General features: G+C 37.1%; 1 protein-coding gene across 1 annotated transcript in view; it reads left to right on the forward strand.

Moving 5' to 3' along the window:
- BAIAP2L1 (BAR/IMD domain containing adaptor protein 2 like 1) overlaps window positions 1-17,147 on the forward strand; it is a 36,701-nt gene extending 19,554 nt beyond the window's left edge. Inside the window, exons 4-14 of the mRNA XM_054080578.1 lie at window positions 6,905-6,966; window positions 7,054-7,125; window positions 7,448-7,585; window positions 8,934-9,086; window positions 9,568-9,735; window positions 10,133-10,280; window positions 11,455-11,662; window positions 11,959-12,036; window positions 12,359-12,524; window positions 16,432-16,472; window positions 17,010-17,147. Of these exons, the coding sequence (XP_053936553.1) occupies window positions 6,905-6,966; window positions 7,054-7,125; window positions 7,448-7,585; window positions 8,934-9,086; window positions 9,568-9,735; window positions 10,133-10,280; window positions 11,455-11,662; window positions 11,959-12,036; window positions 12,359-12,524; window positions 16,432-16,472; window positions 17,010-17,085 (1,310 nt within the window). The 3' untranslated portion in view covers window positions 17,086-17,147. The remainder of the gene's footprint in view (window positions 1-6,904; window positions 6,967-7,053; window positions 7,126-7,447; window positions 7,586-8,933; window positions 9,087-9,567; window positions 9,736-10,132; window positions 10,281-11,454; window positions 11,663-11,958; window positions 12,037-12,358; window positions 12,525-16,431; window positions 16,473-17,009) is intronic.
- Window positions 17,148-17,179: the final 32 nt, after the last annotated feature.

The following is a 17,179-nucleotide window of genomic DNA, read 5'->3' on the forward strand; positions in this document are numbered from 1 at the left end:
TCGGATGAGAAATCATGCTTTGAAAGCAACTTCATATGAAAAGCTTACATCATTAAAGAGCTGCTGAAAGCATGATGCTATTTATATATTTAATGAATAATTGCTGCAGTTTATTTGTGTGGGAGCCTAATGTAAACAACTTTGACAACACATGCTGTTAAAAGGACTACATTTTTATATCTTTATATATCTCACTGTATAGTACTTGAAATTTTATTTTATTTTATTTTTACATATCCCATAATATCATAGTATTCAGTTTGATTCCTTGTGATTCTTAATCAGTATCACTACTGATTTTAATTTACTGGACTAATACATGAATACACAGATTTTCATTGTGTCATGGAGATTTTTTCATTTCCTTTAACCTGTGTTTAATCCGTTTTAATTAACATATTTGCTTGTTATATCACAGAAACATATCTGTTGCCTTAGTGAGAACTCCACGTATTTTTCAAATAAAAGTTGATATGAGAATGCTGTTTAGAATCTGAAGTTCTCTTTGCTTCTTTTTTTTTTTGTTTTATTTGCAGATTTTGTTTATTTAATGCTGTTCTAAATAGTTATGCTTTGCTAGAAGTGCTGCTTCAGGGCGCTACATCTAGCATGTATACTGGACTTGAAATACTTTATTATACTCTGAAATCTCATTCCCTTTTCTTTATGGTAGGTGTTAAGTGTTTTTTTTTTTATATTAGTCACCTTCTACAGTCACCTTCATAAAATGGCCCTGAATGGTCATGTGTCAATGCCACTTTATAAAATTAACTACAGGGCTTTACTCCTTGCTTCCTATTTCAAGTTTATTCATGCATTGAGGAAAGGCAGACTTGACCTAGTCCTATTGATTTACGTGCATATTAGTATTAATTCTACAGATTGGGGGAGTTTTAAAGCATTCTGGACAAATTGTGTTAAAAGCAAAGTACGGTTAGAGCTTGAAGTTTTACATTACCCTGTCCTTAATGATTTTATTCTTTTATGTTAAATTCCATTGAGACTTTTTGCCTTCTTTAAAGCATCCGTTGCACAATTAAACCCTTCTGCAATAAATCCTTTTTATGAAAGAATGATAAATAGAGCACAGTGCAGGATTAATAGATGTTTTGTTCAATCGTATTTATTTGTTAGACTGTATGCCTTTGAAGCTGGGTATTTTACTACCTCATAGGGGCTACTGGCATCAGAGGACTTCATTTCTAACTTTCCCTCGTCATAAATGCCTTTTTTTCTGGGCAAAGGGTAACTTGGAAAAAAAAGAGCCCCTTGATAGAAGTGGCATCTAATAATACACTTGAACTATGTTGTCTCCATCTGTAGCTTTGACCCAACCTTTCATTCTCTTTTTCAATGTAAATAATTATGTGGTTTCATCTCCTAAGAAATTAAGTTACTAGACCTGACCTGAATACAAAGTAAGGCAACAGGAGATAAACAAGTGATGTAATTAAGCAGTTTGTCCATTCCCAGACATCTAAGAAAGTCTCTCTGAGAGGCCTGAAATCTTTCAAGAGCAACATCCTCTAAATAAAACAAAATTAAAGTGTATTTCAAGTAAGGTGATGCAATTAATACTTTTATTGATTCTGATATAGCCATTTAGGATTTTAAAAGTTTAAGTGATTTTGTTGGTAACAGTTAATATTTGTTCCTACAACAGAACTCCATTGATAGAGTTCCATTTTTGTTTACAACTTAAACTAGTTCTTCTAGTCCTCTATTCGGAAGAACAGTCAACATAAGTTTGAAAGATAAATAACCAGTACAGTCACCCAGTGTGAACAGTGAGGTCAAAGTGTAACTGTTGCAGAAGCTCTGCATTCTGGCCTTGCAATGAATATTGCTGTTAGAAATTGCTTTCCTTGTTTTTCATCTGCTGTGAAGAGTCTTTTAAGGATGTCGTCTTGCTTATGGGATGTGTTGTATGAAGAAATAAGTCTTACACATTTTGGTTTAGTGGGTTTTTGTTTCTGTTTTTTTGTAAGAAACTCAAGAGCATTAATGGATTTCTAGTCTGTCTTATTTTCTCAGTAGAAAATATAGATACAACCAACAGCCTTGAGTAAGCCTAAAAGTATTCCACAAATTCCTGATGTTTTGGCTTAAAAGATCTTTCTACCTGCGCATTGAACCCATTTGAAACTAAAATAAATTTACCATGGAACATTACTGTTCATGGTCATATTTCACATTATAGCTGTTACGCAGCATGGTTTCAAGAACCATACGTAAGAAATGTTTATTTTATTTTTAAGTTATTTAAGGCATTTAGGATGCTCCACCAAAATACCCAGCTAGAATAAATTTTCTTCTCTTCCGTGTAGTGCACTGATAAGGTAGTAGCAAAATAACAGAGCAAGTATCTATAAACTTTGACAATTCCATTTTTGTTTTCTAAAACAAATACAGGAATATTTAATGTATTTTAGTCACAAAGATTTCACCTTCAGGTGACTGGGAAGTAGAAAAAAGTATCTTTGAAAGGCAAATATTTTAATAGTTATGTTTATCATCAAGACCAGTGGGTTTGGTTTATTAATTCATTGCATAATATGATGCCTACAACTGGTTCAAGTTTACAGTGTGTCTGCCACAGATTGGGCATGAGTGGTCTGTTATCATGCAGTCTAATCATCTCATTATGTTTGATAGTTTAGGGTTTGCCAATAAGTGGTGACAAGGTTAATTTCTGGTTATTGTGTATTATGAGCTCTTGTATATAAAACCTAATAATGAGCAGCTTTAATACATAGAAAAATATTTTTAGTTGATGTGAGAAATATGTTTGTCTTCACCCTAAGTAGTTTTCTGTACTTTTTTGCGGGATGAATAATTACAGAATATTAGAGCCTAGCCGTAGGTTATGCTGTTATTAATCCAGAGTAATCCACAGTGTTTATTATTTATAATTCACCATTGTAATTAAAGTCAAAATATTACATAGAAAGTGTTAAACTTCCGTTCCACTTGGACAGCGTTACATGTAGGCTAGGGGTTGTTCTGTCTTTCATGAATTAGTCTTGCATAAAAACTTGTCTCCTTGTATAAATCGTATTTGTGAGGGCATCAAGATGTGTCTAACCCATTATCTTGAACTGACAATACAAAACCATGGTAGATGTTCACTGTAAAAACGGTCTCTGTTTATTCAAAGCGATAAATCTGGCCTCTAATTAAAATCTTAAAAGGTCAGGATGTGCTTACTACGCGTTCTTTTCATAATGTTGATTCAAAACATGAAAGAGGAAATCAAATGGGTGAGCCAGTACATACTGTGCGGGCAGTAAGGAGATTCCAGCATAAAATGGTTTTTGCCTGATGCACAGCACACAGGGAGTCTTTGGTGGAGAGAAAAATAAAATGCAATTAGAGGCGCGGTCACCGATGTCTAAAAATACTATTTAGAAGTGTTCTAGAACAGTCTAAACTCAGAGTAATCCAGCACAAACCATTGAGAAGGAAGTGTAGCTTTTAAAGTTCTCATCATTTCAGGACATGTTTTGGCAGTATTCTTTGTAATAAAGATGAAAAAAAACTGTTTCTAACCCAGCATTCAAAGCCGAAAAACTTGAAGGCTGCAGTCAGTTCAAGTGCTGTGTGAGACAAAAATAACAACCTCTGAGCGTCAGGGTTTCCATTCTTGCCGCACCAGGTGAATGGGTTGTTTTATTGAGCATTTACACTGTGGTGGCAGGGCAGGCCAGAGGAAGGGAGGGCGAGAGCTCCATGCGAGACCTGAGTCAATACCCGACGTTGTTGGATGTCCGTCAGTACTTGGAACGCTGGGGATGGCTGTGTGAGTGTTGCCAAGTATTAGCTAAGTGCGCCACTTTGGCAGTGGATTCTCAGAACATACTCTTTACGAAGAGGGAGAATAAGTTCATTTTTAAAAGATAAATCTATAAAGGCAGTTATTTTGAACGCCTCTTCGACACTCACCCTGAATTGCTCTAACTTCCCAGAGAGCTTTCTAGTCTGCATACTTAAAACAAAACAAAGTTTGTAATTTTATTTGTATTTCTTGGTTATTTTTTCCTGATTTCTTTTAACACTATTTTCCTTTTTAAGTTGCAGATAAGCGTTTACAAAACTCTTCTAATTTTAAAAGCCCATTGCAGTCTAAAATGTATCTTTGAAACAGAAATGTATCAGTGAAACAGAAACCCTGTGGACTGAAGTGCTTTTGCTGCTACAGCCTTAAAATAACAAGGTGGCTTACTCATGTCCTTAGTTCAAGAGTTTATGTAACTACATTGTATTTACTTTTCTATTGCATAGGAGCAACTAATTACTACAGCACCTCTCACTTCTCATAGTATTTGTATTTCTGTAGTAACCCCTAACTTTAAATATAACAAAAAAAAACCCATAGTGCTCTGTAGGCTGTACAGAAGGACTCAGGAAAACAGTGTATTAAAAAAAAAAACCCTCACTGTCCCCCTTCTGTCTCTCCCATCTACCATCCTGAGTGCAAATTCCGTTTTCTTGCTAATCAAGGGGTTGACTGTTTTCATTGTATTCCGCCTCTTGCAGTCTCTTGCAGACCTGTTGTGCAGAGGGTGGGGATTTGGGCATGAAGAAGGGTTGCTGAAAAGTCAGGAGAGGTGAATGGTTTTGTTCCTAAACCACCTCCGGTTTCCTCCTAAACAATAATGTAGACCTACATTTTACGTTTAGTTAAAGATCTGTTACGTCACATTGCTTCACAGGGCAGGAGATATGATTCTCTTTTCAAAGAAACTAAAATTGAGAGATGTTGTAACTTGACTGACAGATGAGAAGGGAGAAAGGTGCTAATAGGTTCCTAGGCATTATGGGAATGCATCTGTGTTTAATGGGAAGATAATTAAATCAGTAACGTGCACTATGGGGAGACAGGCTTTAATGGCTGGGGAGATGTTGAGAAAGGAGATGAGAAGAATCTCACGAATTTAGCCAAATTTCCTAGTTCTGTGCACCTTTAGGGAGCTTTTGTGTGCACCTGAAGGATCTGAAGTGTTAAAGGAGAAGTCTTTGACTAACTCCGGAGGGATTCTCAAAGAACACAGATGGTAGAAAGCAAGATTTGTAAAGCGGTGTGTTGGACAGTTAATGCATCCTTTCCTCCTTTGAAAATTGGGTAAGGTAACAAACAGGAGGGGAACAATCGGAGCAGTCCCATGCAGCGACTCTGTGGTGGTGTGTAATCAGCAGTACAGAACTACGTGTAGCGTTAAGGCTAGTGCAGGTTTAATACCGCAAGCACCTGTACAGCAAATGCTTGATGGCAGGACTACTGTGAGGCTGATTGCAAAATACAAAGATTACTGGAGGATCATGCCAGGGAACCAGCTGTGGAACTGAACCTGCCGTTCTTGCCATGGAAACAGAATGACAGTAAAACACATCTTTAGTCAAGACTTTCAGATGCAATGCAGTTTGGGAATCTGGTCGTGGCCCTGGCACTCCTCAGTTTTTTGTAATGGCTTCTGGTTGAGACCTGGTAACTGTGCACAGCTTTAATTTGGGTGAAGTCAAACTGGGTGCTTCAGGACACTGCCAACTACTTTTCTCTGCAGTGTGTTGCAATCTCCCAGACAAGGCTGGCATGCACTCAGTCTGTCAGTGCCAGTGCAAAGGAGGGAGTGGGGATGATGTGGCCATCTGTATCCCAAGCAGGATGATGTGGCTGTCTGCATGCAGGGCAGGACCGCAGCAGGCACAGTTTACATTGGGTCACACACAGAACCACACCCAAAGGGTATTTTTCCTCCTCAAGCAAAATGAAACAGTCCAGCTTTCAACTCCTCGTGGTTAAGGTTAAACTGTGTAGCTTTGGGCTGCAAGACAGCAGAGCATAAGAGGCATGTTTAGGAACTGTTTGAGAGGATGCTGAGAAAGCTGCTGCTTGGCTGTTAGTTAATGCCAAACAGTCAGACTATAATTGCTGATAAAACAGCATGAGAAATTAATCAGCGTCTGTATTAGATATGTTTTAGCAGGTGTGCTATGGATGAATGTGGAAGGTTACTTTGTTAATTCTGAAGGTCAGTTATAATAGTTAATTGTCCTGGTTTCGGCTGTGATAGAGCAACTGTTCACAAGAAGCTGGGAGGGCACATGACACAGCCAGGGCAGCTGATGCAAAGTGGCCCAAGACATATTCTGGATCATGGTATCCTGCTCAGTACATAAGAGAGAGAGTTGCCTCAGGGAGGGGAAATGTTGGAGGTTCCGCTCATGGCTCCATGCACAGCTTGGGAGTATGTGGGCTGTGGGGTTCCAGGCAGTGAGCGTTTTGTGCTGTGTATCATTGGCTTTGTATATTCTTTTGTTGTTGTTGTTGGGGTTTTGTCCTCCTTTGCTGACCTGCTAAACTGTTTATATCCCAACCCACAAGTCTTACCTTCTTTGCTTCTGATTCTCCTCCCCATCCTGCTTGGCCGCGGTGGGGGGAAGAGTGAGTGAGCAGCTCTGTGGTTCTTTGTTGCCAGATGGGGTTAAACCATCACATTAATAAACATGGAAGTTTAATTTTCAGACTGAAAAATGGATAGCTATTTGGATAGTAACAAGTATCTCTAGTTCTTGTGTGCTGTTCTCTGGCCTGGTAAGAAAAGAGGCTGTTTCCAAATCAGTAATGAGCTATTCTGGACAGAAGGAAGTATTTATTATGTCCGGCACTCCATATCCCTTTTGCATAATAATGTTTGATTAATTATTTTTTTATTGCTTATGAGCTTCTTCGTTTGTCTGTGGCCAGATCTAGTTATTTATTTAAACTGCTGTGATAAGAAACAGTGAGAAATTTCCTATCCCTCTTAAATATATTCTAACTAATAAATATATTTAGTTAAGTATATTTTATTCCTGCTGTCTGTTAACTGACTTCAGAACTCTGTGGCTGTGTGTTTATCAACAGGCCAAGTTCTTGTAGAAATTTCAAGAACACACAAGAAACTTAATGACAGTCTAGAGGAGAGTGTAAGTTAATTTCTTTTATTAATTTATTTTCCTTTTCACGTTACTTTTGCCAGTTTCTAATAACCTTCCATTAATTTGCCTTTAAAGTTCAAAAAATTTCATAAAGAAATCATATCTGAACTGGAGAAGAAAACGGACCTGGATGTAAAATATATGAATGTAAGTACATTCAATTCTAAAAGTCATTTTATTTTTCTGTTTTAAAGAATTTTTCAGAAATTGTTCCCTAACAGTTAATTAATTAGCATGTTAGAATTGAGCTTTAGTTACATAAATATGGAAAAAAATTTAATGCTTATTTTGAGTTAAAAATGGGAACGAATGCATGACTTAATAGTATTTTTAAACTGAAGTTCAGAAAGGTAATTTCCTAACTCATTTGATGTGTATTAGCAATGTCTCGTTATGGTAATGCTTTTTAGTCACTTACTGGTTACATGGCTGAGTGCATTATGAGATGTTTTAAACGCTTTGATTGCAGGCAACTTTGAAGAGGTACCAAACCGAACACAGAAGCAAATTAGATTCTTTAGAGAAGTCTCAGGCTGAGCTGAAAAAAATCAGAAGGAAAAGCCAAGGAGCACGCAATGTAACGAAATATGAGCATAAAGAAATGGAGGTCAGTGAATTGCTCAAGTTATTTGTTTCTTTCTTTGTATGAGAACTGGTCAACAGAAAATGTTAAGCTATTACAGGTCACATCTGAGTCCGTTTTAAAATTTGACTTCTGAAGTTTACTGCAACTTTTGAATATGCAGTAGTTAATACACATAACTCCTCTGCAAGTTTTTGCAACAGTTAAACTCTGCAATATCAAAGAAAAGGCATTTTTTTCATTCCTTAAAGTTGGTTTATATTAAAGGCTTTCCTAGAATATGTATTTCAGTTAAAATGAAGCTCTGGACTGCTCTGCTTTTCATATTCAGAGACTTCTGCTTAGTTTCTAAGTTTTAGCCCTTCACCGCTTGATTGTTTTAAAAAGTATCTCTGTGACTACACCTTTTGGCAGAGGTTTATGCAGAGAGTCAGCTGTGCTGTGCACACGGAGTAGTAATTTGCCATCGTTTCCTAAGGCAGGTAAATGCCAACTTGTTATCACTCAGTCGCTTTGGTACTATTCTTTAAACAGCATTGCCATCTTGAGGCGAAACAAGAAATGGCAAAGCACTGAAGAGAGACTTCATTTTAGTAGGTCATATTCTGGTTGTCATGTATCTCTCAGAAAATACTCGCCCTTCGTATTTTTATTTGCACAATGCTTTTATTTCGTGGTAGCTTATTTTTTTCCTCCATATTTTTTCCTCCAAATTTTCCTTTTCAAAGAAAGCTTTGTTTATAACAAGGTACAGTAAACATAAATAGCACTAGCACCTATTTCTTCCTACCTGTCTTTTAACCTGCATTCATAACAGTTCTCTTTCTTTGAGGTATTGGACTGAGAATTGAAGGATTAGCATTTAATGACAGTTTAGCCAGGAATCCTCATAACCTCAGACAAATATAGTTTAGGCTTTTAGTAACTTGTCCCCTCTCTAAAATGAAGTAGAGATTCATCATAGCTTCGTGAGAATAAATGTAACTGCTATGGAGCAGATAAAGTTCATCAGTGTAATTAAACATATGTGGCCTTAAAATTGCTTGGCACAGTTGCTGCTTTGATGTCATATTCTTAACGGCAGCATTTTTTTTTTTAGAGGCTAAAAGACTTTTTTGCTTCACTTCCCTCCTCACCCCCTAAATAGATTATTGATTGCCTGTAATGAGAATATAGATTTACTGGATGAGATTAGGGAAGTTAGGTGTGTGCATGGAAAGGAAGACTTGGAAATAGAGCTACCCTACCCCACCCAGCCTTTCCAAAAGCTCTTTCTAAGGCTCTTGGAGTTTGCTTCAGTAACTAAATGTACTGTCAAACAAAGCTCAGAGGCTGTATGTGATATTTATTGTTGGTTTGTTTTTTTCCTTAGTACTTGGAAACTGTGACCTCTCGACAGAGTGATATCCAGAGATTTATTGCAGAAGGCTGCAGAGAAGCTCTCCTTGAAGAAAAAAGAAGATTCTGTTTTCTGGTTGACAAGCACTGTAGCTTTACCCAGCACATGCATTTCTACCACATTCAGGTCAGTGGTATGAGTGTAAACAGAAAGGAAACTCCTGAAATCTTATCACATAAAGAGATCTTGAGTATCTCCTGCAGCTATGTAGATCAATCTGCGATAAATAGCTAAGATAGCACTTAGGAACACTGTAGTGCCAGACAAGGGTTGTGATCAATTCATAGAAAATGTTTACAATGCAATATTCCCTTAAATGTTTGTATGTAGCAACAATAAAGGATTACTGAGACTTCAAAATCATATATTAAGAAAAAAACTTATGGACTCATCAGGTATTTCCAGTATTACGTATTTCCAGAAAGGGTCAGTCTTTCTACAACACAGTATTTATTTCAAAGAGCTATTACTTATAGGAAAAGTACTTACAAAAATACTTCAAAAATACTTGTGTTGGTGTTCTCATTTTGGTATAATTAACAAGTAGATTTGTGCAATTTTATGAAAAAGCGTATCTTTGACAAGTGCCTTTTAAACTTGGATGCAGTGCGCGGACTTCCTAAAATCCAAGCTCCCTGGGTGGCAGGAAATCTGTAGTGATGCTACCAAAGTGCCTGAAAAAGTCAGGATGATGATAGATGAAATAAGGACGCCTGGTTCCACTCCAATATCAGGAACTCCACAGCCTTCACCAATGATAGAAAGAAATACCATGGTATGTTGTTCTTTGGTTAAAGGTTGGGCGTCTAAGACCTTTTTCTGCAGAGCCCAGCCTCAGATCTACTTTTGTTTGAACCATTCAATTTCCTCCATTCTTACCTGTAAGCAATAGTAATTACATACTCAGTATTTCAATATAAACTTAAACAAACTGTTCTTTTCTATTTTCTTTCTTCTTTCCTCCTCCATTCCCACCAACAAATGTTCATCAAGGGACAAAAGCCTCTTGCAAACTATTCTATCAGTAATTTCATAGGAACATGAGAACTTTCTGACAAGTTTAATATTTATTATTTGGGAATATTTAAGCGATGCTTTCAAGGCATTTAATATTGCAAAGAAGTTGTCATTGTCTCTTCAGTATTGTGATATTGTGGTTCTTGTGACTCTAGACTGGAAATGATTTTTACCCTCATCATGAAAATGCATCAAAGGTGCCCCCTGCTCCTACAGGCAGGGCGTACACCAGTCCACTCGTTGATATGTTTAACAATCCTGCAACGGTTCCGAAGACATCTGAAAAAATAAGTAATTCAGCAGGTGAGTCTCTCTTCATTGCAGAGCATGTTAGTGTAAATGATATAACTATAGTGTTCAAAATTATCATGGGACTTCTTGACTGTTGTGATGATGTGAATTCCAGGACATATAGAGAAATAGAAAATGGTCTTTACAAAGTATTTAAGCTACCTAATAGGAGAAATCTATGTTAAGAGAAGAGTTGTTTGCAGTAAAATACAGTCCAGACAGGTAGATTATGTTTTAATCGGTTCCTGGGTGTCCCTGATTAACCCAGCTTAACTGCTCCTATGAATTCCAATCTTATCAAAAGAAAACAGTCTATAATTTTGAACAAGATACATCTGAATGATTATTTCATTGCACACAAATAAACATAATCTGCTATTAGTCTCGCTTTGGTTTCCCTTAAGGGCATGTAGCAACTGGTGAAGAGTGCACATGGGACAACATAAGCAAAGTCTTTATTTCTTTCCTGAAATATAAAATTTTATTAATATTTGTTTTTTGATTTTTGTAATATATTGATTTTTCCTCTCTCTGCAATAAAGAAGGTACGGAAAGAACTAAGCCTAGATCACATCATAAGAAATGCAGAACTCTTCAATGTGATAATAGCAATTCCAGCGTTTCTTCCTTAAAAATGCATTTACCACATATTGTACTGGTCAAATAACATAGTGTTGAGACCTCCTTTAAGCTGCCTTCTGGTAAACATCTGGTACCTGCAAAATGCCAAGTATCTGCAGCTCTCAGTTCAGTTCAGGTTGAGTGCTGCACACATTTGAAAATGAAACCTTGGACTGTATACACCGTTACGATGTTTAGGATGGAAAATTTTCAAAGGTCTCTTAGCGCTGTGAATGTTTAGCATTTTTTTTATGCCAAAGGAGGAAAGAAGTAGCACGTTAAAACATGCATAACTTTTTATGTCTGTTGGTTGAACTTTGTGATGGGGGTGTGTGTTCAAGCACACATGCTATTAAGAACTTTGTGGTGATAAATATTGGCAGATAATTGAGAAGTGCCTAACTCGAAACCAAATCAGTACAAAGTCTCAAAGTGACTTACATTTGAGTATTCCTTTACCTGCTTATTTTCTTGTCAGACTACTAATTGTATTTAATTTTGATTTTTTGCTAATTCTGTGTGGCTAATTTTGGGAGTGTTTCTGCTTTTTCTTTTTTTTTGACAGAGAACTCGGATGATGCCAATTTATCACGCTCAACTTCAGTTGCCACGGGACTAAATATAATGAAAAGGCAAAAAGTAAAGACAATCTTCCCGCATACTGCTGGAAGTAACAAGACGTTGCTTAGCTTTGCACAGGGGGACATCATCACACTTCTCGTAGCTGAAGAAAAGGATGGATGGCTTTATGGGGAACATGACTCAACTAAAGTGTAAGATGAACAATGTATTACCTGATCTGAATGTGAACGAAAAACATTTCTCATCAGATTTTGCTAGCAGATATTACTAAAGGGTTTTCCACTTTTTTGCTGGCTGTCACTGGGGGCTTGGGGTCCTTCTGTCAGGTAAATCTTATTTTAGGGCAGCTTTTATATTCTAATTTGGTATCATCAGAACTTGGGTCTTTACATCTCATTCACTGAATCTACTGCTTTGTCCACTGTTGTCTTTTGAAAGTTCTCTCCAGTTTTATGTAATCTGAAGTTGAAAACCTTTCCTATTACAGAAAAGGATGGTTTCCATCGTCGTATACTAGACCACTAGAAGATCCAGCAGAAGAAAAAGCATTTGTCCCAGTGCCAAGGTAACATTTTGGGTGGGACTTGCAGGGATGCCAAAATCGTCCCTAACATTTATTTTGAAATGTTACTTTTCTGCTCATGTTCTTTTTTATTCAGTAACACATACAGAAATTACTTTCCAACGGTCTGTAGTATGTCGTCTTGATTACATAAACATGTTTTTTTAATGGTTGAACAAAGACCCAAGAACTTTAGAGCCTCGCTGACTTCAGCGATCGCATGCCTTCATTAATTCTATGCACATCTGTCTTTTCCTGGGGCTAAAGATAGGTGAGAGAAATGTATTATGAGAACTGAAAATGTTGTTTGGGTTCTGTCTTGCAGCCCTGCACCAATACGAAGCATGAGTTCAGTAAATCTTGTGGAAAAATGCGATGTTGTCCTCCCTCCACCAGACTATCTGGGTTCTTCACAAGCAGATAAAAGAATGGAGTTTTCCAAAGGTACTACTGTTAAAACACCAACTGACAGACCAGAAAATGCAGGTCCGGTAAGTAATCAATACCATGAATCTGAACATTCTGCCCTACTTACTTTTCTTGACTTACTTAACTGAACTCTTAAATGAGGCCCTGGATTATTCTCCCTTAGATACTTTTGCTCAACTTCAGCAGCCCTTCGATGCAGCTGCCTTTGGGAGTTCGTGGGGTTTAGGCATTACAATCCATCTGCAGAAGGCAGAAGAATTGTTCGGGGATATAGCTGAAGGTTTAGGCTAGGAGGTTTAGGCTGCATAGCAAGCTTCTCAGGAATGGAATCTGTGAAACATAAGAAGAAATTCTTACAGAAAGGTAGTACAAATCCATCATCTCAAGTGATTTTAGAGCTATAGTGGGATAGGGGATTGAAAGCAGCAGAAGCTATTCACAAATGCTTTACACAACATGTGAAAGTTAGTGATATTTTTGTGGATGTCAGTGAGGGACATACGTGCTAACTAATGTCTGTATTCAGCCAAACCACAGCTGAGTGGAAATACATTTTTATGAATAGATAATGCTATATAAAGCTAGTAGTTCTGCTATTAAGTCAGCATTCAAATGATTAAAAATGGAGACTAATCTAATGGAATTAAGCAACTAGTCTTTTTCTTGCTGCTTGTTTAAATAAATATTTTGCTGCTGTGTATCTAATGGCGATAAATGTGTTTGAGAGTTGCTTAAAAAGCCATTTGAAGCAGAGATTGTATATTGCGTCAAAAACCCATCCTGTGATTTTATACACACACACAGACACACACTCTCTCTCTTTAAAATGAAAAGTCACTACTAAAATTGAGAGACTGTACCAGAATAAGATACAAAGTTCCATCAGTAGGTACCACAGTGAATTTCTCAGAGGTCAGTAATCCTATAGTTGGCTGCCAATAGCCAACTTTATTTTATTATTATAAAATTTTATTATTTTATTTTATTATTATTTATTTTATTATTATAAAATCACCTTTTATTAATTATTAGTCCAACTGAAATATTTTCTATATCAGCATAACATCTAAACAAATTTTGGGTTGTCAGTCTTGCAGATGTTTTTGCTTTCTAAGTAATCTATTAAAATTTACAGTAGAAATTGAAGTGGCCTTTGTAACCTTGTACTTTATGGAAGTAAAATTAGCTAAAGAAACTTAAAAAGCAGAAACTGTAAGTTTGCATCACATTTTGATTAATGGTGGAAGAGTTTTGGCTTTGAAAGCCACTCTACAGCTGTTTCTGAAGAGCAGCTACAGATACAACAGAGACACACTTGTAGTAACTACTGCCAAAATATCTCTTGCAGATGTAGAAATTGAAACAAAAAAGTATCTTTGCTCTGGCAGGGAGGGGAACAAATGGCTTTCCATTACAGAAAAATCTATGTTCCTTAAAGTGCATGAAGAATGAGAAACGGAGCTAAGACTCTAAAACAAAAGGATAAAAAGTTGCTTGTCAGGGACTTGTGAAGCTTTCCTCTCTGTTAGAGATCATATCCTGTTCAGACTAGATTAGTAATGTTTTGGGATTTTTCCATCTAAATATTCCTATTAAAAGATTAGCTGTGGGTTTTTTGGTCAGAACAGTCTAATATCAGCATATATGTATTTGAATATAACATACCTGAATCCACAGTCAGGTAAGTGGTTTTATTTCTCAGTAATGAACCTTGTTGTATAGGAAGTGTACAATTTTGTGTAGTGATGTTGTATTTCTAGGACAATTTTTCTTTGAGGAATAAAGCCTTTCCAATCCTTGAAATGAACACCAAGAAAGAAGATCTACATTTTAGTGCTCAGTCATTTTCAAATTAAGTATCTTGGAATTTAATAAAATTATTATGGAGACAAGCGTCTATATTATAGCACAATTTTCATTTTCATTTTTGGATAAAGAAGCAATGAGCCTTAACAATTATGAAATGTCAGATTTATACATTGGTTCACTTATGCGGTGGCTGCTCAGACCTGTGGGATCAATGTGTCCTTCAAACGTAATTATGTTCAGAATAGTTAAAAGATGTATCAGCCTGTGGAAGCTGCCAAGCAAGCAGTACAGTGAGTTCTTTGCCCTGTGACAATTAAAGGTGACTTAGCACAGCGCTTGAAAATGATTCAATCTGTTAAAAGGTCTCAGTATGGCTAACTGGCGTCAGCTGATTCTCAAGAGCAGTCACTGTAAGGGTGGTTTAGTTTGTCCGGTGGCATTAGTTCAAGGGTTTCAGGAATAAACTTAAGCCTTGTGGACTAACATTCTTGTTGAACTGGCAGATCATTTAGCTGACAGACTAGGACAGAATTCTAATTACAACAGCATGCTCTCTTTGGAAGCCAGAATCGAAGCTTACTGCCTCCTAGGAGTGGAACACAAATGCATCTTTTTTGAGATTCTAAATTTCCACAAAGAAAGCTACTTTTGTTGAGATACTCCATAATTGATAGCAGCTGCCTTTTTGCTGTGATCCCAGGATTCTCCTTGCCTGCTACCACACAAACTAAGGAAGAGAGCAGTAGAGTTGCTGCACTTGCACCCAAGTGTTTTTGCTCCAGTCACTTACTTTCATTCTTTTGGAAAGATGCAGAGAACCTTGTCTTTCCTGTTTCCATGCGAGTCACTGACTCCCACACCACCCTAAGGCTTTGGAAATAGCCAGGTGGCTATTCCAAAGGCTGCTCTGTAGAGTCATACATGTAAAAGAGTATGCTTACAGTGTCTTTTATGCAGAAGCAGGAAATGATTCATTGAGGGATCTTGTTGTTTCAGAATATACAGAAAAATAGCTCAGGATTTCCAGAAAGAAAGGTGAGGAATGGTTCTTGCAAGTTAAATTGTTCATGCCCTGTTATGTAGGACAGTACTGTGCAGAACAATATTGACTTAAGACTTTGTAGTTGACAGAGCTTTAAGGGTTGGTGTTCAGCAAGAATTAGCATGTAATTCAGGCATTTGTTCATTCTAATTAATTTTAAGGGATAATTAGGCCTAACTCTAAGGTCTAGATCTATTTATGACTGAAGTACATGAGGAATTTCATTGGAATAGCAAGTCAAGCACTTGCTTAAGAACCCTGCTGCATTAGGTCCTGAATAAACAGAGGTTTCTTCATGTGCACTGTGGTATCGTGAATACGGTAGCTGGGAACTACTATTACCAGAGATGGTGCATCTGAAAAGGAAAGGCTTACAGGCCTGTGTTCAGCAGTGAAATGCTAACGTATAGACTGAACGATTAGTACAAGTCGAGCTGCTACACAAAAAGGTGATGCTTCCAAGTTTTCACTTTTAACTTTATCTGATACCAATTAGAAGCAATGCTATTAGTTTGCAGTTTGAAATATGTGATTAAGTATGATTATTACTAAAAGCTGGAGCGGGGGAGGAAACTGAAATTAACTGTTTGCCCAGCTTCCATCGACGGGCAAGACTACGAGTTCGATCACGCCGAAACATCGGATCCTGTAGTAGCACTGTGACAGAGTAACACTGCCACCTCTTGGGTTATCTTAACTTCACAAGAACGAAGTACACTCCCTCACAGCACAGTGCAGACTGCAGCTACAAAACCAACTCATTTCAGATTGTATACTTAGACGTGACAGTTTCATTACGGTGAAATATTAGCAATAGCTATGCAGAACTGTTCCTCTTTGTATCACTGCCATACAAACAATGCAAATTATGTATGTGCATATGAAAATTCAGGAAGGGTGGTTGGTTAATGCTAACACCATTTTTTAACTTTCCAGTTTTGATGTTCTGACATAATTCTCCCCTCCACACCCACCTCTCTGCAGTGCAACTGAACTATGCAATTATCCTCAATAGCTAAATATTTCAGCCTGCTTGAATGGTGGGGTCTCTCTTCCTTACCAGGATAGTGACATCACCTGTGGCATCATTTTGTAAATATCTTCTTTCTCTTTTGCAGAAACCTGATATGAATGGAATCATGAAACCACCTTTTCTAAGGTATATTCTTTTTAAAGCTCTTACAGTAATTTAGTTGTGTGGATTTTTATATTGGTTTATTGTACTGAATGTCAGGGGAAATAAGGATGTTTTTCCTGAATGACTCCGTGGCCTTTCCTAGGCATCGGTAAACTGTTATGGCTAAAATTGGTTGCAGTTTTCTCAAGAGTGGCAACAAGTGGCACACAATGCATAGGCCCTTCTCAGAAAATTAAGTGTTTCTCCAGTAATTTGATCTGGAGCAGGATAAACTGTTTTTGAGGGTTAAAACAAAAAAATCTTTGAAAACTGGTAGCTGCTTATAAAAATGTCCAGGTCTATCTGGGTGTTAATTTTCCAAATTTTGGATCACTGCAAAAATGAGTCTTCATATGTAACCTTTCTTTAAAAATTCAAGTTAAACTAATAGTTGCACAGAATCCTTGTCTAAAACCATAAGTTAAGTCTTTCAACCAATTTGGATGAAGAAACTGCATGGCTGGGACTTGGTTCTGTATTCCAGCAAGCCTTTTAGTAACTTTGTGCATTTCTTTTCAGTGGAGAAAATCCTTTTGCAACTGTGAAACTCAGACCAACAGTAACAAATGACAGATCAGCACCAATTATCCGATGAATATACAGTTCAAACATATGTTCTTCCTCCTTAGAAACACCATTTTCAGTAATGAAAACTACTATCTAAACTTGTTCAAAATTTATTTAATTTA

Source organism: Cuculus canorus, chromosome 15 (genome assembly GCF_017976375.1).
Source record: "Cuculus canorus isolate bCucCan1 chromosome 15, bCucCan1.pri, whole genome shotgun sequence".
Classification (NCBI taxonomy): domain Eukaryota; kingdom Metazoa; phylum Chordata; class Aves; order Cuculiformes; family Cuculidae; genus Cuculus; species Cuculus canorus.